The 27,763-nt window shown below is 40.5% G+C and overlaps 2 protein-coding genes across 2 annotated transcripts in view; one reads left to right on the top strand and one right to left on the bottom strand.

Annotated features, from left to right (window-relative positions):
• luzp2 (leucine zipper protein 2) overlaps positions 1-27,763 on the top strand; it is a 221,803-nt gene that overhangs the window by 7,630 nt on the left and 186,410 nt on the right. The window lies entirely within an intron of this gene.
• Positions 17,985-20,372, bottom strand: lingo1b (leucine rich repeat and Ig domain containing 1b). Its single transcript, XM_084541843.1, has one exon. It carries the CDS (start codon positions 20,361-20,363, stop codon positions 18,516-18,518), a length of 1,848 nt encoding a protein of 615 aa, XP_084397969.1. The 5' UTR covers positions 20,364-20,372; the 3' UTR covers positions 17,985-18,515.

The raw sequence follows: 27,763 nt of genomic DNA, 5'->3' as shown, positions 1-27,763 counted from the left end.
ACACATTCATTTCAGTATCTGTGTGTCTTTAATTGTAGCTTTGAACAAGACTTCCCCTAATGCATTAAATATTAGAGCTTAAGAGGGCGTGAAGCCAGAGGACCGTATTACTCCTCATTAGATGTAGTTATTGTAAGTGCATTATCATATACCCTGAATTACGGTGCCTTGATGGATACAATATTTGATTTCCCAATGAGATGGCCCTTCAGTATCAGCAATAATGAGCAGTGATGTGCTTATTACACTCAAAAGAGAGAGGATTCTAGCTTTTTTTCCATTAGAACTATAGGCATGGTGATATGGCCCAAAAAGAAATAAACCCTTTATCCATTAGCAAAGCTCTTTTCCTTTTTTAATATTTCACCCGTTACAAAATGGCAGCACTTTCAAGAATGTCAGCGTGCAGTCTTTCAGAGTCTGTCTGCACTAAAAGTGTTTTTAGTAGCTGGGTTTACCTGGGGTTTCAAAAGGGTAGCGTGATGTGTTTTCCTGCCACAGAGGAAATAAACTCGCGACAGCTGAACACATGTTCAGTGTCTCCTGATGTCTTTACTGCGGAAATGAAGCACGGGGATAATCAAATGAGAAAGACTTACAGTTGCCATAGATGAAAAGCTCAAAAAGACTGACTTGACTGATAGACGAGCATCAGAGTTCTCATATATTCGGTATGCAGCTCTGCACAACCAATCCATTTCCATATCACTGAAGTAAGAGGACTACCTGCTGTTTTATTTCCTCCTCATCAGTTGCTGCTGCCGTTAGTCTGGTGTGCTTGAATGGCAAACATCTGCCATTTTTTTTCTACAACTATTTCCCACACTGTTTCTCACAAGGGTCATAGTCTTCCAGTGGAGTGGTCGTTTGGTTGGTTGATATGCTTTTGTCTTAGAAAAATTCATATTACAGTGTACACGTATCATCTAAAGATCATGTTGAAAGGATTAACATGCAGAAATTAGCGTTAGCGAAGTTAGCGTTAAGGTAAGATTTTCAATGATGTAATACAGCCCATTTTCTTTTTTGGTTTTATGGTAAAGCAGTATGACATGAAGATATCAATACAATGTGAAACTAGCCACATGAAGTGACGAAGCGTTATCTCCCCAGTCTCTATACCAAGTTTTGAGATGATGTTGAGCCTGCAGCTGCATTGTTTTGGTCCTCACAACTCTCATAGCATTGTTTGCAGCCACAGCTGGCAGCTGTTTATTTGGTAACAAAGGTCTACAAACCCACTGCACAGTGCTTGCTCAGCACCAAACAGCAGGCGGATGCAGTTGGTGACAAGCTGTTGAACACAGTGGCGCATTTAGCAGCTAAACAGACAAATATTTCCTTGGGGAATTATGTGAAAGCAAAAAAATAAATAATAAATAAAATAAAAATGCAAAATGAGCTAAGGCTTGTTGGATTACATTTGCCTAGTTGAAGAACTGTTAATGAATTGAAATTAAGCTCTGTAACTGCTGCATGTTTAAATCATCAGACTGTTAAATAGTTTTTTCCTCCACACCTGAGAGGCAAAAAAAAAAAAAAAAAACCTCAGTGTTGCAGGTGTTAGGAAATTAGTTGTGGCAGAAAAGGGCTGAACATAAAACTGGTAGACCCTGTTGGTGTTGTATTACTGTAGAATGGATTTGAGCTTATTTCGCTGGCTTCTTTCCCGGGATGTAACCATTCACTTGAACGATAAACTGGACTGGTTGGACAACTCTAGTGTCCTGTAGAAGATGGGCCAATGTCGGTTCCACCTACTGAGGAGACTGAGGTCCTTCAGGGTGTTACAGGACACTGCTGAGAAGTTTTAAAAGACTGGACAAAGTGATAAAGAAGGTCAACTACATCCTGGACTGAGCCGGCGGGTGAGAGGAGGATGCTGGCCAAAACTGTCAAACATCCTAAACAACTCCTTTCACCCTCTGTATGAGACTGCTGGAGATTTAGGTTGCCTCTTGAGCCAGACAGTGCTGCATCAACAGTGGAAGAATGAGCTCTTACAGCAGTCAGACTCTTTAATATCAACATTTTTTTTTGGGTTTTTTTTTTAGCACTGCTACTGAGTTTCCATCACAGCTGAACCATCTGTCTATATCTCAGGATGTGTACTTCTTTATCATTTCATTCAGGTCTTTTCTCAAGAGCAGTGCAGAAGCATTTCTTGGCTAAAATGGGAGATTTATCTAAGCTTGAATAGTTTGCTTCTGTGACCGCGGTGTGTTGTGTGGCAAGGTAGAACCCAATCATAGACTATATAAATATAGATGGAGGGAACAACTCCTCAAAAGTGAAGCCAAAGCAAGTAAAGCTCCACTTGGTGTCTGGCTGCAGTATATGTAGCTCCACCTCCTCTGTTAGTGGTTTGGAAAACTAAAACACTAAAATGCACATCAAATGTTTTTTCAGGGATAGTTTCTGTCATTTTAGGTAGTTAACATGATGTTGATGCATGTTCAAGTGCCAATTTTTTTGGATAAGTTTCATTTCAGGAGACAAAAGTTTATTGGAAACGCTGCAGGGAAGGCATTTAAACATCATGACCACCTTCCTAATATTGTGTAGTTCTCCCTTGTGCCTCCAAAACAGTTGTGACTCATCAGAGAATGGACATGGGCCTTCTGAGGGTGTCCTGTGGTGTCTGGAAACAGAATGTTGTTTGTGAGGGGCCTTGGGTCCTATGGGTCGAGGGGAGGGTCTTGTATGGATCGCTCTTGTTCCAGTGCATCCCACAGATACTTGATAATTTTCGGATCTAGGGAATTTGGAGGCCAGGTGGACACAGGAAGAAAAGCAAGACACGAAACATCAAGGAAGAGCGTACAAAATAAAAACAGGAAACGCAAAGAAAACCAAGCGGGGGTCACATAAAATACTGTCATTTCTTTAGTGAAGGAGTGATGATTAAATATATGAAAGCTAGAGGCAGAAACTAAGGTTTTCCTGTAAAGAGATTCTTTGTAATTGTCGTTACTGTAAATCTTTCAACACAGCACTGGTGACATATAGTATCTTTGCCCAACAATAGTTTGCAAGTATACGTGTTCATGGAAACAAGTAGTGTTCTGAGAGGAATATTCTTTCATCTTGCACACAGGAGGCTAATAACATGCTCAAGGTCTATTTCCATGAAAATGTAAACCATGAAGCTCTGTTACTATTTTGAAGAAAACCTCAGTCAGTCATCATTAATTTCTACACTACAGAGTCTTGTTGAATGTATAATGGTTATACTGCTGAATAAATCCTTTGTACACATTGTCTGCAGTAAGAATTTAGAAGCATGAGCGCAAATTCATCATGCCGACTTTCTGCTCTCGGCGGTATTTCTTGCTGGCACTTATGGCTTTCTAAAGCAGCCAGGCACCATCTAGAAATCTGGATGTTGGGGATAGGCCATTAATTCAATGAATTTGGTTAATTAGCCTACTGCCTCGTGCCAAACCCTTAATAAAATACCCAGGGAGTTCTAGTCAGAGGTTGCTTATAACATTCTAGTTCAGCCTTGCCCTATTTAAAAGCAGGTTTCGTTATTTTTTTTACAGCAGCATAGTGGGCTGTTGACAAGGTTGTTTCATTTAAAGAAGGATCAGGGTCGGGGCAGTTTGACAAATGTTCTAACTAGAAAAAAAGCTGTTCTGTGGAGGTGATTCCATAATATAAATCCCATCTGTTCCTGAACTTGGTTACGTCTGGATTTTAATTTGTGATGCATCCCATTTCACTGCAGACCCTAACCCAGGGCAAGAACCCGGCTATGCAAATTCGTTATATTAAACGCTGCAGTTTTTATGGATTTAGAGTTTATGTCGCTGCTTTGTGACTGTCTGAATGTGTGTTTCTGTGTCGATGGGAAAATGGTTAAAAATGGAGCACTTCACCGTTACCTTGAAAACCCTGACACGGAGTCTGACATAAAGATGAGTGTTTAAAGTGGAGAGGGGGGGATCTGATAGAATTTAGTCTACCATGTGCCCACTAATGTCAAACACCGGTGTGAGAAGGACAACAGCTACATGGAACTCCACTTACCAAGCTTCAGTGACATACACCCGGACCTGTTATGTTTTACTCAAGAGGCAAACATGTGGCTGAATGTGAATGAGTGTGGCATTCAAAGGCAGAGCAGAAGTGGCATTAAATGGAGTCCTTCTAATGACCAGCATCACTGCAGTCTTTAAGAAAGTACATATTTGGCTGACTTGAGCAGAAAAAACAGTAAGTAAAAGGTAGAATGGATTGAGGCATGCATGTTTAAAACAACTACCCATATCCAATTAATTCAGGAAAAAAAAAATAATAATTTAAACAACATAACAAAAGACTTTTAACAGAGGCCACAAATGGGCAATAAACACCACACGGTAAAGCAAGTGCACTAATTTATTCAGTATGTAAACTGAGCATTACTTATTTGGGTTGTTAGACTGTTGACGAGTCTAACGGCCCCTGGAATGAAACAAAACTTTGTTCAGTTTCTTGTACATACACACTATATAAATTCCCTAATGGCATTATGGAGAATGTACACTGATCAACCATATCTTTAAAACCACTGATAGGATAAGATCGCATAGGAGAAGAAAATAACATTGACCATCTTGTGACAATGCAGTGTTCTGCTGGGTGGATGTTACTTAGACATGTAGCACCCACCTAGACCAGACCAGGCACCCCCACCCCATAGCAATGACACTCCTTGATGGCAGCAGCCATCCCCAGCAGGATGCAGACTGACATGGGCACACACACAAAAACGGGTAAAAAAAACAGAACAAGGTGTTGACCTGGCCTCCAAATTCACTAGATCCCAAACTGATCAAGTATCTGTGGGATGCACTGGAACAAGCCTGGTTTTGCTCATAATGTCTGAATTGAGAATAACAACACCTTATATCCAAATCCTTTAGATAAAAGAGGTATCAAGCCTTCCAGAACTATTTTCTAATCGGTGCTCTAAAAAAAAAAAGCATTGAATAATTAGATGTTTTTCTTATGGCAAATGACAAGAAAAGACCAAAATCCGCAAGTAGCTTATTCCTGTGTGTCGTGGACAAATACAGGGATGAGAATCATGAACCACTGTCATTTGAGAACATGACAACCATATCGGACATCCAGATTGTCCAGACAGACGTCCAGATAATCATGTCATCTACACTTCAATTTTTTTTTTCTTCTCAAGCTACAGCCAGCTTGAACAACTCATCACCGCTTAGCCAAATCGAATAAATCAATACAGTCATATCAATATCCATCCCTACTGAATAACTGTCCAAAAGAGAGAGAGAGAAAAAAGCACATTCGAGACATTTCCTTCAGCGCAATGGGCACGGTAGTTTATTTTAATTAATCACACACAGATTGTCTTATAGAATCACCAGTGAAACAAATTTGTGTTAGAAAGTGCTTCAAAGTATAGCTGCCATCGAAACTACTTTGGTATTCCCTGATTAAATGTTCCTAATTAGTGCTTGGAGACCTGTGGTCTTGAGCAGGAAAAAATGGGGAGACTGACTGAACAGCACTTTTCCCTCCCTCAACATCCACAACTAAAGTGCACTTGAGCAAAGGTACCTAACCCTGCACCTGTTCCCTAGGTGTGACATGCAGTGACCCACTGCACTGAGTGTGTGCTAACCACTCCTAGTACACGTCCGAGTTTGACACTTACGTATGGGTTCAATGCAGAGGTGTAAAGCCTATCTTGTGGAAAGCATACTCACACAAATGAAGTCTCTTCTTCTAGAAACTACATTGCCAAGATATGTTGGTGAATTATTTAACTGAAAACTCTAAAATGTAAGGTCTGCATGAATAGAATGTCTGTCTGAAACATGACTGTATAACCAAATGTCAAAATCTGTCAAGTACAGAAAGCTTCCATAAATGTCTGGTCCTATTCAGATCAATTCTAAACATGTAGTTCATAATTTAAATCAAAATTCTTCTATGTTTAGATGTTTTTAATGGGGCATTCTTGTATAGGTATTTGTATTTAAGAGAAATTTCTCTTTTATCAAATGAGGGTTTTATAGGAACAACATAATGTAGCAACCTACAGCTAAATAATTGCTTATCAGTGAATTGGTTCTTTCTGCACATAGACTTTATATAAATATGGACAATGCGTCCCCACGTCCTTCAATTGGCTAAATTGACGCTAGTGTCCCTGGGATATGGGTGGCACCAATTTATGAGTTTGAAGCCAGAGTCTGCGCAGTACGGCCCCAGAGTGGATCCGCGTTATCGATAACCGACCACACTTCCATCCACCAGACTCGCTCTCGTTTTCGGTTTTATTAATACTGTGCTCTGCTCTACCTCCACCAGTTACAAAGAAATGTTGGATTACACACTGTACTCATTTATTTTTTTCTACCCTCATGGTCCTATGGGACAGCCTTAAAGAGCAGTTGGCATGGCAACTGGAAGTCATTATGAGGTCACATCCTGTTTCTATACCGTCAAATAACTTAAACAAAATTTTCTGGAACATCTGACACTTGAACATACATTGGCACTGTATTAAATACCTAAAATGACAGAAACTACCCTTAGAGAAATTTATTTGATGTGTTTTTTTAATGTTTAATTTGCCCCAAGTCCCATCCACTAACATAGAGGTAGAGCTTAGGACCTATACTGCAGCCAGTCACCAGGGGGAGCTCTGCTTGCTTTGGCTTCACATTTGAGGAGCTGTTCACCATCCATCTTTATTTACAGTCTATGTTCCTGCATGGAATTTTTACAGTCTTGTCTCTGTGTATGTTGCACCTTCAAAACGAACAAGAACGACAAACATTCTTCTTTTTTCCACTTGTTATTGCAACATGCCTCAGTTCAACAGCACACGTTCACGGCCATGCAAAACAACAACAACAACAACTCAAGCCTGTCCTTCTTAAAGGGACGGCACTTTTTTTCTGAAAGTGCAGTGCAACAATTAGTATTTATCAGTATTTATGATTAAATAGTGCGTATCAGATCGATTTGGTATTTCATATTTGATATTTGTGTTGTGATAAGTGTGTAGCGCAGTAATAGCTTTTCCTCAGCTGGAAATTTCAGCCCCTGAGATTTCAAACGCAGCAATTGTTGAGTCATTTGGGCTGATCAGCAGCACTATCATACACACGTAGCCTGCTTAAAGTCATCCTGTAGATGTCTCAAATAACACAACTGTGCACCAACCAGCAGGCTGTCTTAGGAATCCTTATTGCCATCTTAAAAAAAAAACTCAAGGGGTCTTTTGTGAGTCCGTCTCTCCAGCGGCTGAGGCACAGTAGCATGGCAACAAAAAAGAGGGATGCATCTTACCGAGAATGCATTACAATCACACATAATTCTGTTGTAAATTTTACACTAAGAACAGGATGTCGAGGGATATGTGTGTGGAACTGAGCCTCACTAACATCAAATTTCAAATTAAGGAATTTCTTCCTCCAGTGTGTAAGTGCCATCGTTTCTTATCATTCTCAATTATGACGCCTCGCTGGAGGGCAAGTGTGTTTCGATTTAAAAATTCTTAGCTCCCTCTTGGACTCTGCTCTGCTGCTCTGAAATTGGCCACTCGCATTACAAACTGTGCCACACATTATCACGTGCCAAGGGGAAGTGAGGGATGGCATATTGAAACGGCAAAGGTGTGTCTGATGGAGAAGAGAAACGTTAGAGACGAGCAAACCGGAAATCTTAATGGCACCATTTCATTCCTTCTGGCGTATCTGTATTTGTATGACCCAATAATCTCTGCATCCACGTGTGAAGGCACTAGCTGACTGGCTCAGTTTAACAGGCTTCACATCAAGCATATTGGGTGTGGGTCAGTCGTCTGCAGGCTGCTAATGATTAATGAATTCTATCACTGTCATTCTGGGGCTATGGTCGCACAGACAGAAGCCGTCTGTCAGCTTCAGCCTGCTCGTCTCGCAGCAGAATTATCTTAAAATATGATTTCAAGGTTCCTAGAAGGAAGACCTCAGACGGAGAGGGAGGAAAAATCTGGCATTGTTGTTGAATGGAAGAACAGCCGTCACTGCTAATTACGGAGATAAAAATAACGCTGAGTGCATCGCACAATCTTTTCAAATTTTAGCACCAGTGCTTTGATTACCTAACTACTGCTTGTGAATTAGACTTTGTTTTTCATATGTCCTACCAGGGAATACAAATTCTTAATTTTTTTACCTTTTATATACCCCTATTAATGACAGAAATGTTAAGAAACCACCTTTTTTTTGTGTGATTACAGATAAAAATGAGGGAAAATTACATTAATTCAGCAGAAAAACAAGGTTACATTGATTCCAAATGTGTATTTGAGTACAAAATTCCCTTGCTTTAAACTTGACCTGGATAGTGATGCAGCTTGGCACAGGAAAAAAATAAATAAAAAATACTATTTCATACAAAAAGGAGTCTAACTTTGGTAGACATTAACTTGAGTTGACTGCTGCACACTAGTCTCACATTAACCTTAGGCAGGCAGATGATCTTTTCTATTGGGACCTCATTGGAAAGAATTGCAGAGAACAGGAGAAAGACTAGTTTCTACAAGTAGTTTCCCCGTTAATGGGTGAAATACAATATCCCTGTCACTTTGATTCATACTTTCTTACGGTTACAGTGAAACTGATATGATCATTGAAATACTTCACGTCAAATACAGTACAATCCAATACGAATGGCAGGCCTTTCCATAGTTCCACTATTTTCACAGTTTGATGAAGAAAGGGCAAATGAAAATGTAAACACGTTTGATGAAAGGATAACAACACGGGATTAGTTCAGCCTCACTGAGCAACCACTGAGTGATTTGAAACGGTGTTTGGGAATCTGCAAAACTGTAAAATATCAGTGCCCTACAGAAATGTCAGACACGCTTGTAAGGACACCAGCGTACTGTAGCTGAATGTTAATGAGTTTATGATCTAAATACTGTGCTGTTAAAAAGCATTTGCGCCCCTCAGAATCTTCTACATTTCTGCAGAAGACTCTAAACATCAGCGGGTTTTCACGCAAGTCCCAAATGTACTCGGAGAACTCAGTCAAAGAAATGAAAGCAAAACTATTGACCAATATTGCCTATGTGTGAGGTGTAAAAGTAGGTGCACTGCTAGATTACAAGTTAATTTCAAGGCCAAATTAGAGTCCATCTGTTCAGTAGTTTTTCCGGTCAAGTTAATGAGACGCAGGTGCCGTTCAGTTCCCCTTTTTGTTAAAAAAGTGTCGACGGCACTCACAAAGGAGCTTTCTGAGGACCTCAGAAAAAGAGTTGGAGTCTGGAAATGGTTACAAAATCATCTCTAAGGAGTTTGGAATCCATGATCAGTGGGTTTAAGAGGACTGTTACCCTCCACAGGAGTGGTCGACCTGCAAAAATCAATCCAACAGCAAGACATCTAACCAACTAAAAGCCTCTCTCACACTGACTAATGTCAGTGTTTAGGAATCCACCATCAGGAGAGCACTGAACAACCACGGTGTCCATGGCAGAGTGGCAAGGACAAAGACACTGCTCTTCAAAAAGGAACTTTCTGCCCGTCTAAACATCATATGGGCAAGTTCGAAGACTACTGGAGTATGTTTTGTGGACGGATGAGACCAAAGTAAAATAGCTTGGTTTAAATGAGAGGTGTCGTGTCTGAAACACCACTGCATTCCAGCATCAGAACCTCATCCTGTCTGTGAAACATGGGGGTGGTAATGTCCTTATTTGGGCCTGTTTTCCTGCATCTGGGCCGGGACGGCTTGACATCATTGATGGACCAATGAATTCACAAGTTGTTCTACAAAAAAATTATCAAAGAAGAACAAAATTTTGGAATGGTCTAGTTAAAGTCCAGACCTAAATCTGACAGAAATGTTGTGGACGGACCTGAAGCAAGCAACACCAACATTCCAGAACTGAAATGGTTCTGGACAGAGGGATGGGCCGAAAAAGTTACCGGAGAAGTTTAGTTGCTGTTATTGCTGCTCAAAGAGATCAGAACGGATACCAAAAACAAGAGTTCACTTACTTTTGCACTTCACATATGTACAAATGATTCTTGAATAAACAAACAAAAAAAGCATAATACTTCAGTTTAATTTATTTGACTTGGGACCAAGTCCGCTGAGGCTGTGAGTCATTTTTATGGAGACATGTAGAAAATTCTGAGCGCCACAAATACTTTTCAGCGGCGGTGTTTGTTTGTTTTTGTCCTTGGATAGCATTAAGAACTTATGAAATTTTTAACAGTTCTCTGCTCAGTGTTTTATCTGCTTTATTATTCCTGTGAAGATTCTCAGTCATCCAGGTCAAAAACACAAACAAAGCTTAAACAAAGGCAACTGGGTTGAACTTTCTTGTCAAAATTTTGTTACTCATCCAAGTGGCTTCATCATTAGTGTGTTTGTTTGTTTTTTTGATTATCTGTAGGTGGAAACACAAAACTCTAGGTTCAGCTTAACCTTTGTAGTGTCCTCTTTTTGCTTCTTTTTTTTTTGGTACTCCAACAACACATCAATGGCCAGTCTTGTTGGACTGCGTTATAAGTGGATGATTGGTTCTACTGAATGTTTCATGCAAGATTTACACCACCCATCTAAATCTGGTTGAAATTTCCTTTTCGTTGGCCCACTCTGTTCCGACTGAGGTGGTTACACATTTCTATTCGGATTGGACTAATATTGACATTGTTAGTGGAATATTAGTGCCCATACAAACGTAGTCGCAGTTGTGTGCAGCCCAGTGTTGGGTCTGAATATGGTAAACTCACAAATGATTTACCAGGTCTGAGTAAAAATTGGTGGGCAGCCTCCCTCCCTGACTGTAAATATCTGCTATAGCCTATTATTTGTCTATGCATCAAGAGGACACTCGGTTAATGAGCTGAAAGCATCTTTAATAAACTGAGGCAAACACAAACAAAGCCAGCGGTTGACTCTGTGGCGCCATAAGTAGCACTGCACCCGCCACGTACTTGAGTAATTGCTCAGTTTATTTTATTTTTTTCATGTAATAAACTGCATTGTCTACATTGTCAGTAAACAACAAATTTTACTCATCTGCTATAACATTACGCTTTAACCAGAAAGAGGTGTTCAAGGAAAGTAACCAGAGACGTCCATTCCCGTGTCGTAACGGATTAGTCCACACACAGCCCAACCTCCACAAACACCCACACACACTCTGCTTCTCTCAGATCAAATTTTCATTCCCTGGTTTCTTTCTATGCAGTGGATTTGTGTTCGGGGAGTTCTTAGCTTTTAAGCAAACATGAAGCTGTGATAAAACCTGAACCTTAAAAATGTGTTCAGCGTTTCACAGAGATGCATAATTTGACCGGGTTAATGCAGCTTTGGCGTGGCTTGTGTTTCCTCCACCAAGAAAGGAGAGTGTCACATTTTTACCTCTGTAATGAAACACGTTTGGCTTAAATGGGACTGCAGCCAGAGCGGCAATACGGCATTCACAGGCTGACGCCAAAGTCTCAAATTATGTTATGTGTACTCTAATGTCGACTCCCTTTTAAACACGCTGCTGGCTTTGATGAAATAAAAGCACATTTGAGTGGAGACATAATAAAGTGTGTTGACTGATCACAAAAAACAACCACACGGTCTCATCTTAAAAGGTGAGGTCTTACTACTGCATTTTGATTTGTTATGAGGTACATATGCCAGACAACATTGCACTTTACAGCTTTAATATTCCCACTTTTGGTGGAATGTGAAGCCCTTAAATAATAATAAATGGGGGTATATCCTTTTGAGAGTGCTGCACAGTTAACTAAAATAAATGAATAATAATGACACTGAGTAAGTTTTGCACAATATGTTGGGGTAATTAGATGTAAAGCTACATCCATGTAGGTCTGTATGATCTGTAAACAGTAACAGCACTGCATTAGCAGCAGCTTTGCAGCCATATTAGCTTGTGCACATTTTGGTATAGGCCATCAAAAAACATATTTGCTTCTGAAGAGTTTATCTGAATAAAGAAATCCTAGAAAGTGAAGGACAGTGGTACACATGCATCATGAGTGCTGTCCATAGTGCTGACCAAGGTGCGTGCAGCGGGGCTTTAGATCACTAGAGCTTCCAGCTGTGCAGTAACCACTGTACACAGCATTAACCATGCAGTGTTTCCAACAGAATTGGATTCTATTTGTGGCAGGAGCTGACAGGGTGGAAGGTGTTGGTGGCGGTAGCGGTGGGTGGGTGCATGCATATGCATGCAAAGGGAGGCATCACGCCAACTGCCTGCTATCCTCCTTCTCCATCTCTCTCTTCATTAGCCCTAGCTATGTATGTCTGATTCGCTCTTGCCGCTTCAGCTGACACAGCTGCACTGGCTGATGCCTGGAAACACTCAACACTAATTAATTGGCCAGCTTATCACAGTGGTCGGATTGTGTGTTTTCCAGGTACTCTGTTTTGCTAGTCCCTCTGGTCCAGGCTGTCTTTGCACCTCCTCAAGTTCAAGACGGGTCGTTTTGAGTTTTTGAAAATATTATTAACATTTAGAATTATAAGAGTTGACATTAACATTTCCCACTTACACAAGTATACAGTGTGCCTGCCAGGACATCCCAGCTGTATTCTATTGAAAATGACGTGCTTGCTAATAAGTTATTTAAAGAACTGGGTGTACAAGATTGACGGCGTTGTTAAGACTATAAACACACAAACACATTCACTCAGCAAAGTTAACCTGAATGCGTCGCTTTTCGGAAAATTCTCGCAGAGTTGGTTATGATACTCGGTGGCATTCGTGAACTCTGAATTGATTTTATTCAGGAATTCGGCCAGCCGTCTTCTCTGCGGGGAAACGCAAACGACGGCCCTTTCTGCGTCGCACACTGATGTTTTGATTCGGAGTGTCATTCAGATTCACGGGCTGTACACTGACGTGACCGTTGTTTGTGAGGGTGAGAGAGAGAGAGAGAGAGAGAAGGCGAGAGCAGGCCCTGACCGAATCAATCTGCCGTAAGCTTTACAAAGGGATGACTTTCATCCATTTTAAAAAGTGAAAAAAAAAAAAAAAAAAAAAGGAAAATCAATAAGTGGTGGTCGATGCTGATATTGTGTTGTTCTGCCACAAATAAAATAATGTACGGGGAACACTTTCTCGTGCTCTCCTCGGATGACCTTGCCATCAGACTAACTCTGAGGGTAATATCACTGTCGTCTCATCCTCGGTAAACCCACAGAAATCACAGCAAACAAAAAATGGTGAAGGCTGTTGACTCCTCCGTTTCTTTTGATCTATGCACATTTATTGATATTCCACCGTTTGCGGTGAAGTTTCACAAAATCTCTTCAAGAACCCTTTTGTGTCTCGTGGAGGAACTTCCAATTACTGCCACTGTGTGACCCAAATCTGTCACAAGAATTCTGCTATAGACAGTTACGAGTAGTCATAGCAGCGACGTCGAAAGTGGTTGAATACGTTTCTGCTTTTTGCACTCGGATACTTTTTGCCTATGCAAAGCTTGTTTGAGTGGCCTTCAAAAGCAAAGTACAAATAAAATGCATTACTCGTATTGTTAGTGTTTTCCTTGAAAAGTATTCATTCCGTGCTTATTTGTGAGTCTACATGAAGTGCATGGAAATAACTGAAGAAGGCATGCATGCATTTGTCGTTTGTACTTGGCGGACCACAATTGTAACCCAGTGTTGAAAAAGAAGTGCAAAACCGGAGAGAATTATTGAGATTCGTCACTTGCTCAAGTGGTTTGAGAGCATTGTAGCCTGATGTCTTTCCAGTGTAGAAACGGCTGTAACAAAGTAAGTAGGAGTGTATAGAAGAATAGACTTCCAATGCCATATCCTTGGAGTGAAGTCTTTAAATTATGTAAAGACCGTTTTTTTTTGTTTGTTTGTTTTTTTGTTTTGTGTGGCAACATTCTCTAGCATGATGGCGTGTCCTCGGTGGTTTAATAGCTTATGGTTGTTTTGTGACGAGCTGTATGCCCTCGCAGTGAACGGAATATTCTACTTTTTTTTTTTTTTTTTGTTAGCCGCCGGTTGTTACCCAGAAACATGTGGGCTGCTGATTACTTATTTTGACATTCTGCACCATTTTGTCCATGACATTATGGCCAACTCAGATTTTGCTCGGATCATATATATCGGTGTAAGTCGGAGTACTTGGATACACAAACTGGCACATGAGGTGAGGTGCAAATGAACGTGGATGAAATCCTGCATAGATTTTACATGGGTTTGAGAAAACTAATGAGTCAAACAATTAATCAAAGGTTTCAAAGACCTATCCTAGCAGGTTATTAGGCGCATATTACCACCTAATGCTTTCACATTTAGTTTAAATTGATCTTGTCTTGTTGACGACCCCCAAGGTGCAGCTCCCATCTTACCTGTCACAGAGAAAATCTTCAGTCCTTAAGTGTGTAGACTTTTCCTGCTCCATTATTTACTTGTGATGTGTAGTTTTCTCCCCTTTGGGTTTTTTTTTTCTTGGCTTGTGTTATTAATCTTACTCTCTTCTCCTACAAGCTATGGAGAAAATATTAGTTTTTGTTTTCGTGTAGTTTTTTATTTCTTTTCACATAACTGCAGTCAGAATGTATTTCTATACATATTTGTTTCATAGCTTTAAAATCAGGTTTATCCACATGAGTTAAGAATGCCCTCACTGGAGGAACTCAATCAAACTGTGTTCAAAGGAAAGGGAACAAAAAAACCAAAAAAAACAAAAAACTCTTACAAATTAGCAATTTGCCTTCGACAAGGTGTAGCTCAGGTCCAATTTGTGTGCAATTGTGCTTCCAATAATTTGTTTGTCGTTGCTAACAAAGAAACGCACTTCATTCATCCGCATCATCCTCTTCTTCTCTGCTTTTCTTGACCGGGTTCGTCACAGAATTGAATTTAAACTTTCAGTGATTACTTGGCGCAGTAGTGTCTGCCTGTTTACTGCCCCTGTCTCTTTATAAACCAGTCTGCTTGCTCGAAACTGAGTATAAATAAAACTCTAACCTTTATAAACTCTTACTGACTGGCTACTGGATGCCATCCAGTAGCTGTCATGTGCGGCTGCAGCAGTGTCAAAGTGGAAAAAACTTTTCATCAATCAGAGCAGATGGTCAATTTTTCGTGTCAGCGCAGCAGAAATTAAGAAAATGGCTTGAAAGACAAACACTATTTTTGAAGCGTCTGTCTTATAGGGAAACGTCATATTTCATGCTGAGATGCTTTCTGCTGTCTTGAAATGAATTTCCTCTTTGTCTAAGTGCAGTAGTCCTTGCTATCTTCATTGCAATGTCTAGCTAAGTGTGCTACCAGGAAGCAAAAGATGTTGGTGACTTCAGTGGAGCAAGTCACAAGGCATATAATCAGACATGCATCAGGCAGGTTACACAACATAATGAAACTGTACACACAGCCTTGAGTTTTATTCATCCGCTGTATCGTCGGTGTGCAGGTTTCAGTGCTTCCGGCGCTTGTTTTGAGATGAAAAAACTGAACGGCATCCAATGTGCTTGAGGCTGATCCACAGAAGTACGGATGAGTCGGTGTCCTGTGAGGAACTACTGGCAGCTCTGTGCATTTTTGGTGTGACAATGGTCACTCCCCTCAGACTGTGGCTTGTTGCTGTTTCCTCTTTGGCATTTTCTTACAACAACATATTTTTTTTTTTTTTATTCCTTTTGGTAGAAGTTATAATATACAGGGGATTCATTCAAGATTTTTTATTTTATTTTTTTATTTTTTTACCTGCCTGCCCTTTTTTAATAGTTTTACTAAGACGGCTTCCCAGATGGTCCCCTCTGCCAGACCCCTAAGCTGGAGAGGTAATGATACATGGACATTGCAGTTAGTAAAGGCTTTCTGTTCCATGCACCAACTTTACCCAGGGTGTCCCCAGATTAGATTCAGTGGCATGCTTAAGCAGGGATGGCAATTGTGTAGCCAGAGCTTTATTTCATCCTTTGTTAACCTAATCAAAATGACAAGGACAAATGATGGTTAATGCTGTTTTTCAGATTTAAAAAAAAAAAAAAAAGCCCTAACCCTGGGTTTGGTTGGTTAGTGCTGCACAGCCCTGCCACATTATGGCAGTTATTCTCTCCTCTGTGGCTTAAAAGCAATAGTCTGTAACCTACAAACCTAAACCTGAAATTTTACACACCATTCCTGGATTTAGTCTCACCACAGGTCAAACTGAATAATTAAGAACCACCATCTGTTGCATGTTTGGCACTTAGAGAGTGACTGACCCATCACACCATCACTTGCATACATTTCTCATGCAATGTCACACGATGACATGTTTTATTCCATGTAAGTGAAACTGAAATATTCTTGCAAACCAGTGAAGGAAACAAACAAATGATTCATGTGGTTAATGTGACTGTGATGACACTTATTGGAGTCATTGCCATCAGGCTTTTTACGTGTAGTGTGGCATCCCCCGGAGTCGACATTTAAATATATGTTTCTGCTTTGTCTGTTCTTATTGCCACAATCCATGAAACACATCTCATGACTGCTAAAACGATTTCAATTTAATATTCAGAAGTGCTTTGAGCTGTCTGGTGATCCCAGGTTAGACTCAATGAAACGGTGCTTTTTTATGACCTATAGATACAGTATGCCTGAGGCTCCGATACACATTGTGCATCATGAGACTTGATATTTTGCACTGTAATTACGCTGGTATTGGCATTAGAATTAACTTCGAAGGATGACTGTAGTACAAAATATGCTTGAATAACAATAGAACTGGGAAACCTTGATCTGACGTGATCTCACTTTGAATATGGCATCTTGGATTTCACATAAATATACATATATCTCTAGGGGTTGGGCTATGACATTAGTCATAGAGGTAAGCACTTCATGGGGTATTCTAAAAGTATGCTTCACTCACAGCAGAAGATCCTTCATTTACATTCATTTTTATAGTAGATCAGCATAAAAGAAACACCCAGTAGTATAAAATGTTCTTTATTTTAATAGAATTTCCATCTGCCCATCCCTTCTTAAACAAGTATTTTAAGAGTTAATGAACACATAATCTTCAGAGCAGACCTTGACTGTGAAATTAATTAGACAACATAAAATCCTTATGAGGCATAAAACTCCATTTTACACATAAATATTGGGTATTGCTAATGAGGAAGCTGGGAAATGGGCAATTTAAGGCAACAAATTAATATTTTCACCACTTTTGAGATGTACAGTGACAATATAACCTCAGGACGTGGACGGAGTTCTTGTTGTGCTGCCAAATGGGGAAAAGAATTAACGTTTTCACATTTGATGAGGAATTGTTAATCTGAGGATTTTCAGGGAGGAGGGGCTGTTGTGCTCTCCGAAAAAGGCTTCACTACATCTAAAACAGTTTTACTGAATATTTAATCTGCTCTTTAGATTGTAACATGTTCAAAACCCACAGCCATCGAAAGCGTTACTATTGTGCCGTAGCGTAATGTACAAGGTAGAATAAAATACAGAAAAAATATGTATAGCGCAACATGTCAAGACATTTGATGACAAACTTCCTTTCTTGGCTGAAAGGAGCACATACTATAGCTTATTTTTCTTATTCAGTGTGTTAACATGCACACTTGGACTTGACACTTACCAGGATAAGAAAATACTCCAGGTATTATAACTGACTGACACAGAAAAACTGAAAGTCGGTTGATTAAAGTTACTTGTCTAATAGACTTAACGGAGAAACGTTCTACTTTCAGATGTTTTTAGACATGGTTTCTCCAGGAAAGGACAAATCGCAAAGAAAATCTAAGAAAGCAGTTTCCTGATAACGGATAATAGTTAAAAGCCCCAGTAATGCTCACCGTCACGAGACGTGTGGTGAGGCGCATTTAATCTTCTGTCTCTAACCCACCAACTGATTCTACTGACTGTTTTAATTTCACCTGTATGCCTTCTTTCTTAAAAGTGCACCCTTTTTCTGGCAAAATACCACCACATCCCTTCTCCTTTTTCTTTTTATCTAAGAGTAAAACTCTACATCTCATACTAGTTAATTACTTGAAAGGGGACAAAATAAATCTGCTTTATATTTTGCGTTTCAGGTAACAGAGCTCGTTCTCTAATAGTGGGTCTTTGTGCTTTGTACATCCATCAAAGCAAAACACCGAAACACGATCTGAAGAAGAGGACATTTTTGTGCTAATGGAAAGATTATACCTGCAGTTTAATCTCCAGATCAGTTCAGATAGTGTGCTTTATTCAAAATATTACCTTTATTTGGTTACATATGCTAATCGGTTTGTTGAGTGCATGTTAACATACTGATTAGGTATTGCCAATACAAATGTACAGAAATCTGAATATTTGAAAGTCAACACTTGATTTAGAAGATTCAGTCCCTGAAGTAAAAAAAACAAAAAAACAAAAAGTCTAGGGTATAGTGTCAAGATGCGTTTGCTGCTGTGCAATTTCTATCGCTCATAAACTGAGTACATATTTGAAGCAAGGATAGTATGCATCCCGACTGCAGTTTGTAAGCTTACACGACCTCTTTTTGCGGTTCACATGATTTTCATGTTGAATTGCACAGGGGCCTCAGTTGGACTGGCTTCCTCGGTTTCCTCTTTACGTGGCACATATTCAACCTCTATACTCGACTTGGTATTGTCTTTCCCTCTACTCCAAAGGAATAATATTACAAGACAGAAGAGGACCACTCCGAGGAAAGAGATAAATCCCATGGTGGTTGCAATGACAAGTGTCTTTACATCAAATGGAAATGGAACTGTGGATCTGGTCACATTAGCACCTTCATCGCTTGGCTGGTTGGAAATGAAGGCAAATGTCTTGTTTGGCTGGTGGGGCCAATTCGGGGAGTAGCTGTGCACAAAAAGGTGAGCAGCTTTGGTGTCATTGCCTGCTGCATTACTTGCAATGCACAAGTAGGTGCCATTGTCCTGGATTTGGGCATAGCGAACCTCCAATGTACCGTCGTTAGACACGGAAAGTCTTGACCCCACAGTTTTGGTAGTGATGTATTCCTTCTTAGGAGATAGCCACATTATCACAGGAACTGGATCACCCTCAGCTTGGCAAGTAAAATGAACCGTTGTTCCTTCATCTACGTGGCTTTCTTGAACCTTGTAATCCATGATTTTTGATTTCTGGCAGATGAAATAGTCTTGTGGGAGTACGTCTGGGAAATCCTTGAACTCTTTTCCCTTCACAACCTCAGGTGAAGCACACACGGGCTGTTGTCTGTTGAAGTTGAGCCTCCACCGCCGGCGGAAGACCCAGAGCAAGCGGCAGTCGCAGGCCAAAGGGTTGTCGTACAAAGCCAAGGTCTCCAGGTTTCCCACTGAGTGGAAGACAGACTCTTCCAGGGTGCTCAGGCTGTTGCTGGATACATTGAGAACACGGAGGTGGTTGAGTCCTCGGAAAGAGTAGGGCTCAATGGCTCCTAATTTCCCACCAGCCAAATGAAAAGCCTGCAGCTTCTGTAGATTGAACAGTTGGTTCCCTTCCACTGTCTGAATGGGATTGAAAGACAGATTCAGAAACCGAAGATACCTTAGGTGACTGATGGCTTGGTAGGGGATAGCACTAAGATTACAGTGTGTGACGGACAGCGATGTAAGATTGAGTCCAAACAAGCATTTCGGGGTCATAGTATCCAGAGCAGACATATGAGAAATCTCCAGCACTCTGAGCCGGTACAGCCTCTTAAAAGAGTAATCCCTTATGACGGTGACGTTAAGATAGCATAATCGGAGTGACAACAGGTTATGCAGATGGCTAAGGGCCTCAGTGGGAACTGAACCCAGATTGTATCCCTCAATGTTGAGGCTTTCAAGGTTGCTGAGACCATGAAATGATCGGGGTGAGATGAATACAAGGTCATTGTCACCAACCTCCAAAGCCCTCAGGTTGTACAGCTCCTGGAACATATAGTCTAGCAGAATGACAATTTTGTTCTCACTAATATCCAGCTGTGTGAGGTTGGTCAGGCCTGTGAACACCCCCAACTGAATGAGCTTCAGCTGGTTGTTACGCAAACCTAAAGTTCGTAGGTTCATAAGGTTGCCAAAAGCCCCAGGCTCAATGGATGAAATGGTGTTTTCATTAAGCTGTAGCTCCTCCAGCTGAGGGTAATTAATGAACTCCTCGGGCCCAAGAATTTTCAGACGGTTCTTGCTGAGGTCTAAGAGCCTCGTTTCAGTGGGAATACCCTCAGGAAGAGCTGCCAGCCTCCGTCGATGGCATACAACTGAACGCTCCTGAGCGTTGCAGTCGCATCGAGACGGGCAACCGGTGGTGGAGCCAGAAAGGACGGTGCCGAGCATCAGGATCAGGATGGGCTGCCAGCAAGCCACCAAGTAGCTGTGCCCTCCTGCCTCTCCGGACACCATCCTACTGCTTACCTGTGGAGAAAAGGAAAAAAGTTTGAATTTGATGTCCATTTACCAATGAGGTTACTGTTTTTTTTCTGTTTCATAAAAATAAGAATTGCTTTTCCTTTATTTCATAAAGGAGATTTTGAAAGCAAACATTTCTGAAAGTACCAAACACAAGTAGCTCATGTCTCATCAATATTTCATAAATTCAAGGGGCAAATTTCATGAAAACAAAAATTGATCTCATACTAATGAGTTTTCCAACTTACAGGCACATTTCGGCTGTATTATACAATATGTGCTAAACACATTTCATTTATCACAGAATCTATTTTGATAACGTCTGGAAAGTTGTTGGAAATCCCTGTTTAGTATTTTTCTGCACACCTTTACAAAGACATAAGCTGCCTTCCGGCTTGTATAAAATGGTGACTTTCCTCACGAGAAATGGAATCAGTCGATCAATAAAAGGGCTTGGTCACACAGTGTTTCCACCCAGCTGTGCTTCTTACTTCTGAGTGTGCCAAAAACAATTATCCGCTATCAGTGTCATGCCGTCCCTACTCCGACAAGCCATTTGTAATTAGCAGTCAAAAATGCCATAGGTTCCAAAGGACTTCCCCAACATTTGTAAATTTAACACATCCCATGCCGCTGCTAAGCTCTTGACCTTGCAGCGATATATAAAGCAGAGATTGCTGCCAAGTGGTGATAGATGGACAGAGGGAGATTGTCAGAGGACTTTAAACCCTTATTTGATTTTGACTCGGGGGCACTTTAACTTGGTGAAACGTTCAAGCTCTACTTCTCACATCAATCATGCAATTGAAGTCACAGCTGTATCTGTGGGATACACTTGGAGAAGACCTCATGGAAAGGGATTCTCTGATTTGTTTTTAGTGGAAAAAAATGGCCTGACCACTGTTACATATGCATTATGCTGACTTAAGAGTATATCTATGTTCCATTACTTGGAAAATAAATTTATTTTTTCATAAAACTAAGAAACACAAAGCAGTGATGTAAAGAAACCTGGCCTTTAATTTTCAAAGAGGAAATTTCACTATAAGAGGTTAATTAATACAGTTTCTGTCCATATAGTCATCATCTTGTCATCATATGTGAGCACTGAATGGACATTGCATATCCTTTTCAGAACCCATTTTCATCAAAAATGCTTTCGTAAGAGTGATTTAGGTGATCAGCTTGGTGCTTTTTAGAAATATTAAATTTGATAGTGAATGTCCGAATGCTTATGTTTTAATTGCAGCAATACAATTTACACACTCTGCGCAAAGCAAAGTCATGGGACTGAGGCAGGTTGTTGTCTGAGTGGTTCCAATGGAACAATAATTGCATTTTCCATTTTCACTTTCTCTAGAACTGTTAATTTCCGTTGGCTTTCCTTCTGTCAGCGTGCTTTTTCCGATGCCACATACACACTGGACATGCCCCTAAAGCGTCTAACATATGCAGCTAAGTGTCTGTCAGTAACTCCTCTGTGACCTCCCACTCTAGACTCTCACTAATTAAACACATTGACAAATGGATAGCAAGGAGAATCTTCCAAAGGACGGTGAAGAAATCTTCTTGAGTGGACAAGCTGTAATTTGGTGCATTTGAACACAAACCCCTCAGCACAAGGTCAGCTTTGTTGAATCGTGACAGATTCTGAATTGCGGTGAAATATTACCGAAATATTCAATGCAGAAAATGGGCGACATGATTATCTGGTTGACACATTTTTATCTCGACAAGTCAGAAATATGAATGAGGGTGAGGCGTGCTGCTGTCACTGCTAATCGAAAACAAGCAAATGCAAACGTAGTGGTTTTTTTTATTTCTTTTTTTTTTTTTTAAACCAGAGTACCATGCATGATTTATGATTCATAGAGTAGTAAGGCCAGGGTTACTATCTGTGTAATCTTGCCTTACAATCCATATCTACTCACTGTGTTACCACTTTATTTTGACCTTGAGCAGAATTACTAAAAACACAAGAAGTTGGAAACTACAAACTGCACTCCGAACGCAGGTTATAGTCTTTACATGTTAAATGAGGATAAAACACCGTCTTCGTTTAAGCAAATTTTATCTCTTGATCCATTGCAGCTCACCCTAATGCCTCTTTGTTATTTTTGTTCATAGCATTGTTCACTGGCAGAATATGAGTAGTCGAGCCTTATCTCTTCTGCCCTTTTATGACTGCTTGCATTTTTTTCTCAGCGGACTTCTCACCTTGTCATAGTCTTCTCTCAAAAGGTTGTCGGGGCTCACCATTATGCTCTTGTCGCCTTGAGTTACTGCTTCCCTTCTCTTATGTGGCTTTGTGGTTTGATACAGGGCAAACCGAGGGAAAGGTGTACAAGGATAATGGGTCACTGAACGTCTGCAAGCAGCACGCAGACGAATGAGCTACATGCATGAGCGCATAGGTGCCCTTTGGCTATTTTTACTTATTAAGCACCTTTTGTTGTGTAGCATTATGTCGGAAAGATATTTACATTGAAAGGGTAATTGAGCCAAACAATGATTATACAGACCAATTAGTATGATTTGTCAGTTTGCCACAAGCCTGCTTATCAGTATTTCTGACAATATTTCCTGTGATATATGAAATATCTTGATGCACTTGCACAACATGAATGATTTGTCATATTTTTTCCTTCATCCACATCTGACAAACCTTCCTTTGTGGTGTCTGTGATTAAAGGCCCTATATGTAGGATTACAGAGATGATGTTGCAAGTCGCAACCAACTGAATACCCCTCCCTCACTCAGTTTCCTCAATATCAGGCCCCTACCTCAACATGAAAATATGAAAAACACTATCTATATATATCTGGGATACTATATGGGATACTGTAGAAACACAGCAGGAAGAAAATTAAAGAACTACCGGTAACAAAGGCAGCCTGTGTCTACATCAAATAGTTCCACTTGAACACACCTCAATGACTACAGCCAACAAGCCAGCTGGCACATACGTTCTGTGCCTGCGTGAGAGGAAGTAACGCTTCCGCGACGAATGATTTGTCCCACCAACTCCATCCACCGTTGATTCATTTGATCAGCTGAAAAGCCAGGGACAAGGGTTCAACTACCGGCAACACTGTGGGACACATCAGAAAAACTTGGTGCTACAGATGCTCAACAACAGCCTGACACCAGAAAGCAGCCAAGCATTGGCTTCGTCTACCACAGCCCGTGATCACGATTTGTAGTTACAGGTGATTATACACGCATAGAAACATGAATACTGCATTCAAATTCAGCTGATAGATCCCGCTTAACCCTTTCACACATGTTCTTTTGTTTTAGCCCCATATGTGTAAGCATTTAATCTTCGGAAACACAGTTCAGTAAAGTGATAAAGCTGTTATTATTTACAGCCCAACACCTTATATCAAAATATATAATCCTCGCCTTTTCTTGTACACCACACCCACGTCAGTCTGTAATTCTTTCTTTTCATCAAGAATATTGTTCTCACTAGACTACTTCCAGCTTTAGTTATCTTCATTACTGTTAGTGTGTCCTCATTAGCACTCCTCTTATACGTAGCTTGTTCAGTGGCAAACACATCCCCAACAGCTTTGATTACTCTGCAACTATTTAGAGAATGGCAAAGATGAAACAAAAAGGAGGCTAGAGATGAAAAGTTGCAGAGTAAATATGTGCCGGATTTAAGAGATGAAGATTGCTTCCACTGGTATGTTTGTGTTCAAGAAACTAATTTAAAGCAAACAAACCAGAAAACCATATGTGCTTTATTTTAGGGTGGTGTTTGTGGGGAGATAACGGCAGAAATGTCTTTCAGTAAAGTGTAGAGACTTGTTTCGGGAGACTGAGCTACACCTGAAGCGTGTGTGTGTGTGTGTGTTGAACATATAAGATCCTATTTTCACGAGTAAGTAAAAATCATTCGCTTACATCCAATCCAAAATGCTTTGCATCCTGACTGACATGGAAATATTTAGATGGGAAGTCAAACCCTAGAATGGACAGATATTTACATGTACAGCTTAACAATATAACAGTAATTACATTACAAATATAGAGGGTATGGAAGTAACACAAGAATAAGTGGGTGAGCGCAGACGCTTCAAACTGTATTGCACCAAGGGCTGCCAGCTAATCTACATTCTCCAGAAGAATGAGCAGTCAGATATGAGAAATCCCATAAAACTAATCCTCCATGGAAGTCAAAGTTAAAGGTAACAAGCCCTCAAAACCAAAGTGAAACCACATTGCCTGGTGATCCCCCTTGCCAGGATGAAATGCTTGGAGAAGGACAAAATGGTTTAGTGCACTGGAATTTACCCCCGTTGAGATGCAGAAAAACACACCTGCAAGGGGTAAGCAGGCTATCAATTTTTCATTTCTTGACAGAAGTATCCTCTAGTCTCTCGGGCACCCAGCCAGAAAGGCTTGCTCTTTGCCTCAAAAGTTACTGCAGACAAGATCCCCTGAACGCCCCTCTGCACCTACACCGGCTCATACTTATTTTGGAAGGCGATAGTGTTGAGAGGAGTTGGGATGATTATACGGATACGAGTGGATGACAAGCAAATGTAGATAAGATTCCTTTTAAAGAAATGGTTTATGCACAAAGTGAAAGTGTTTGACAGTAGTGAATCACCTCTGTCAGTTGTCTTCATAATGTACTCTAATCCTCATACTGTAGCTCTTGGATAGCCCTACTACAAAACAAGCTGGCCCTGCAATGATTTTTTTTTTTTTTGATTTTTTTTTTAAACTGAAACTAACAGCTTCAAGAAGCTGTTGTGCTCTTGCAAAGCTCTTTGGCCCTGTGGAAACAATACAACAAATCTTAATTAACCTTGTACCTGTCCAAAAAGGGTAGGGAGAGGAGCTTGTGAACTGTACCAACTAGTATACTGTTTCTTGTGCATACGAACTGACTGAAACTGATTTAAAACAAAACACAACAACCCGGGCATATACTAAAACTGAATAGTTTTCCATTTGACAGGTGACACTGCAGAGAAATAGTCTTGAAGATGGCAAGGGACATAGAGCAATCACAGCAGCCTGTTCTCTACCTAAACATAATGGTGTCTAGCAGGCTTTCCATTTGATACTGTCCATTTGAGGGAACCTTCACTGTAGTCTGAACAACACAGAATCCATCCGCTTATAAGGAATCATGACCGGGGCTGGCTAGTCAAGCATGTTATAGGCTATTTAACCCAAAAGCCTACAAAACTGTTGCAGTGAATTTCAGAAGCACACACAAATGAGAACAAACATATTTTCTTGTAGTTGTGGCACAATAAAACAAATATTAATGTGAGATTATGACTGTGAATGTTCACCTTGATGCAAATGCTTTAAAATTGAATCGTTCGAGCTCGAAGACAGTGTACAGACCTACACGGGGCTGATGCTATGTTCAAAGGCACCAAAAAGGTGCCGGCCAATAGCAGGTCAGTGAGCATTGTATCACTCTCGCATGTTCGTCCTCTGTACTGCTGGCCTGGAAATAATCAGCTTCAAGATCAGAAGGCTCCTCTCATCTCCTGTGTGGTCAGTGGACTGGGCTGAACCTAATCATCTTTGATCCTCCACAGTCGCACATTTTTATTATTTTTTTTTTTTTGTCTGGAACGCTCAGCATATCATGGCCTGATAAGAGTAATTTATTTAAACGGAAATCACTGGAGACAGCTTAGTCTTCTGGTACCGCTATATTAAATGTTATCAATCAAGTCGGGGCATTTCAAGTCAGTTTGAGGTAAAGAGAAATGTTCCTTGAAGTTGTAAGGATTGACTGTTTCATGGCAGACATTTTGACATGTGACAGGCACAGGGCGATAACGATTAGGACTGGATTCTGTTTGTAAGTAGTGGTTTGGAGTCGTGGGTTAGAAGCATGTGCAAAACACAACAGAAAACAAAAGGAAAATCCAAAACTCTGAGTTCTGAGCCAACGCCTACATGTCACGCCCTGAAGAAAATTTCTACTGAAACATGTAGGTGTAAGCTATGAGGGAATAAAAGCCTTTGTACTGTGTTGCCTTTCTCTCAACCCAAGATTTTGAGAGCCACATGTGTCAGGCTATCCTTTGAAATACTACTATTAGGCGTAGCCCAAAATGTTCAAATCCCACGCCGTGTTCGTATACTGATAGTCTGTAACTAGAAAAATAATTGATTAGGATGGGACAGACCATTGGAGATCTAATAGAAAAATCTAATTGTGTTCATGTAAATTAAGTCAATTGGATTCAATATGCGTCTTCATCTGCATATGAATATGTAAAATCTGTAGGTGGGAAAACAGGATATTGCTTCTGGTAGCTTTCTGGTCTGTATTTTGAGAAGTATTGATCAGTCACGCCTGAGTGGGCTTTGGTTACATGCAGGTAACAACAGTATGTGTGGAAAAACAAAACTGGTGAAATACCCTGTCATATTCTAGCAACCTAACACGTCAGATCATGTACGTCAGCTCTCATTCTGTGTTCTTGTGTCTCATGTTGCGAGTTGAGCTGTAACACAGTAACCAGTTCTTGGAATCAGCAGCCTCAGCCTGGAGATCGGCCATATGTTTTTTGGGATGTCCGCTGGCTATACCTGAAGCCCTGAAAGACTGGCCATAGCCTCCAGAGGCTTAGTGATCGGACGATAGCCTGTAGGGTTCCCAGATTGAATTAAAGAATATGGAATACATTGGTTTATTGTTAATTTTTGCATTTGTGTTAAAATCTAACAAATAAACCAATTAACTGATTGTATCCTTAAAGGTTTTTCTGAAAGGGTGAGGTTGAGATCACTTAAATCTTTGGACCCAGTCTTGAGTGTACTCAAAGATTTGGGGACAAAACTAACTGTTAAAGAAAACAAACTAAAGGACAACCACATTGCATTCTGAAGTCGGGCTGTTTTGTGCTTTTATTTTCTAAAGATCTTTCCAACCAAGCAACCAATAGATCCAGAACGCAGACTTGAAAGCGAAGCCATAGCTCAAGAGCTTTCAAGCACGCCGGTGTTCTTGTGAGTAATGTGAGCCAATAGGACATGGCCCAAGGTTTACCCATGGGTACTTACTCATTCAGAATGCATTTGGATTCTACATTGAATTCTTTCACACTCTTTACCTTGTGTGAGAAACGGACCAGTAATTGGAAAAGGCCTTTTTATTATTTTTATTTATTTTCTTTTGTCTCTTTGGGGCCCTATATACAGTATTTGGCTTTGTCTTTGGCAGGCATCTGATTCTCCAAAACATACTAGCACCTTTTCTGTTGTTTCACACTGGTCAGGTGGTGTACAATTAGTGTGTGAGAGCTTCCAAGCTGGAAGTGTTTGAGAAAGGGAGAGCTGTCTACAGCTTTATACTGGGAGGGGTCAGTGAAAGCCAGAGGGACTCGACCAGACAGGTGAACCC

This window comes from Chelon labrosus (genome assembly GCF_963514085.1).
Source record: "Chelon labrosus genome assembly, chromosome: 3".
Taxonomy (NCBI): domain Eukaryota; kingdom Metazoa; phylum Chordata; class Actinopteri; order Mugiliformes; family Mugilidae; genus Chelon; species Chelon labrosus.
The sequence above is the reverse complement of the archived record's forward strand: the minus strand, read 5'-3'. Positions and strand labels throughout refer to the sequence as shown.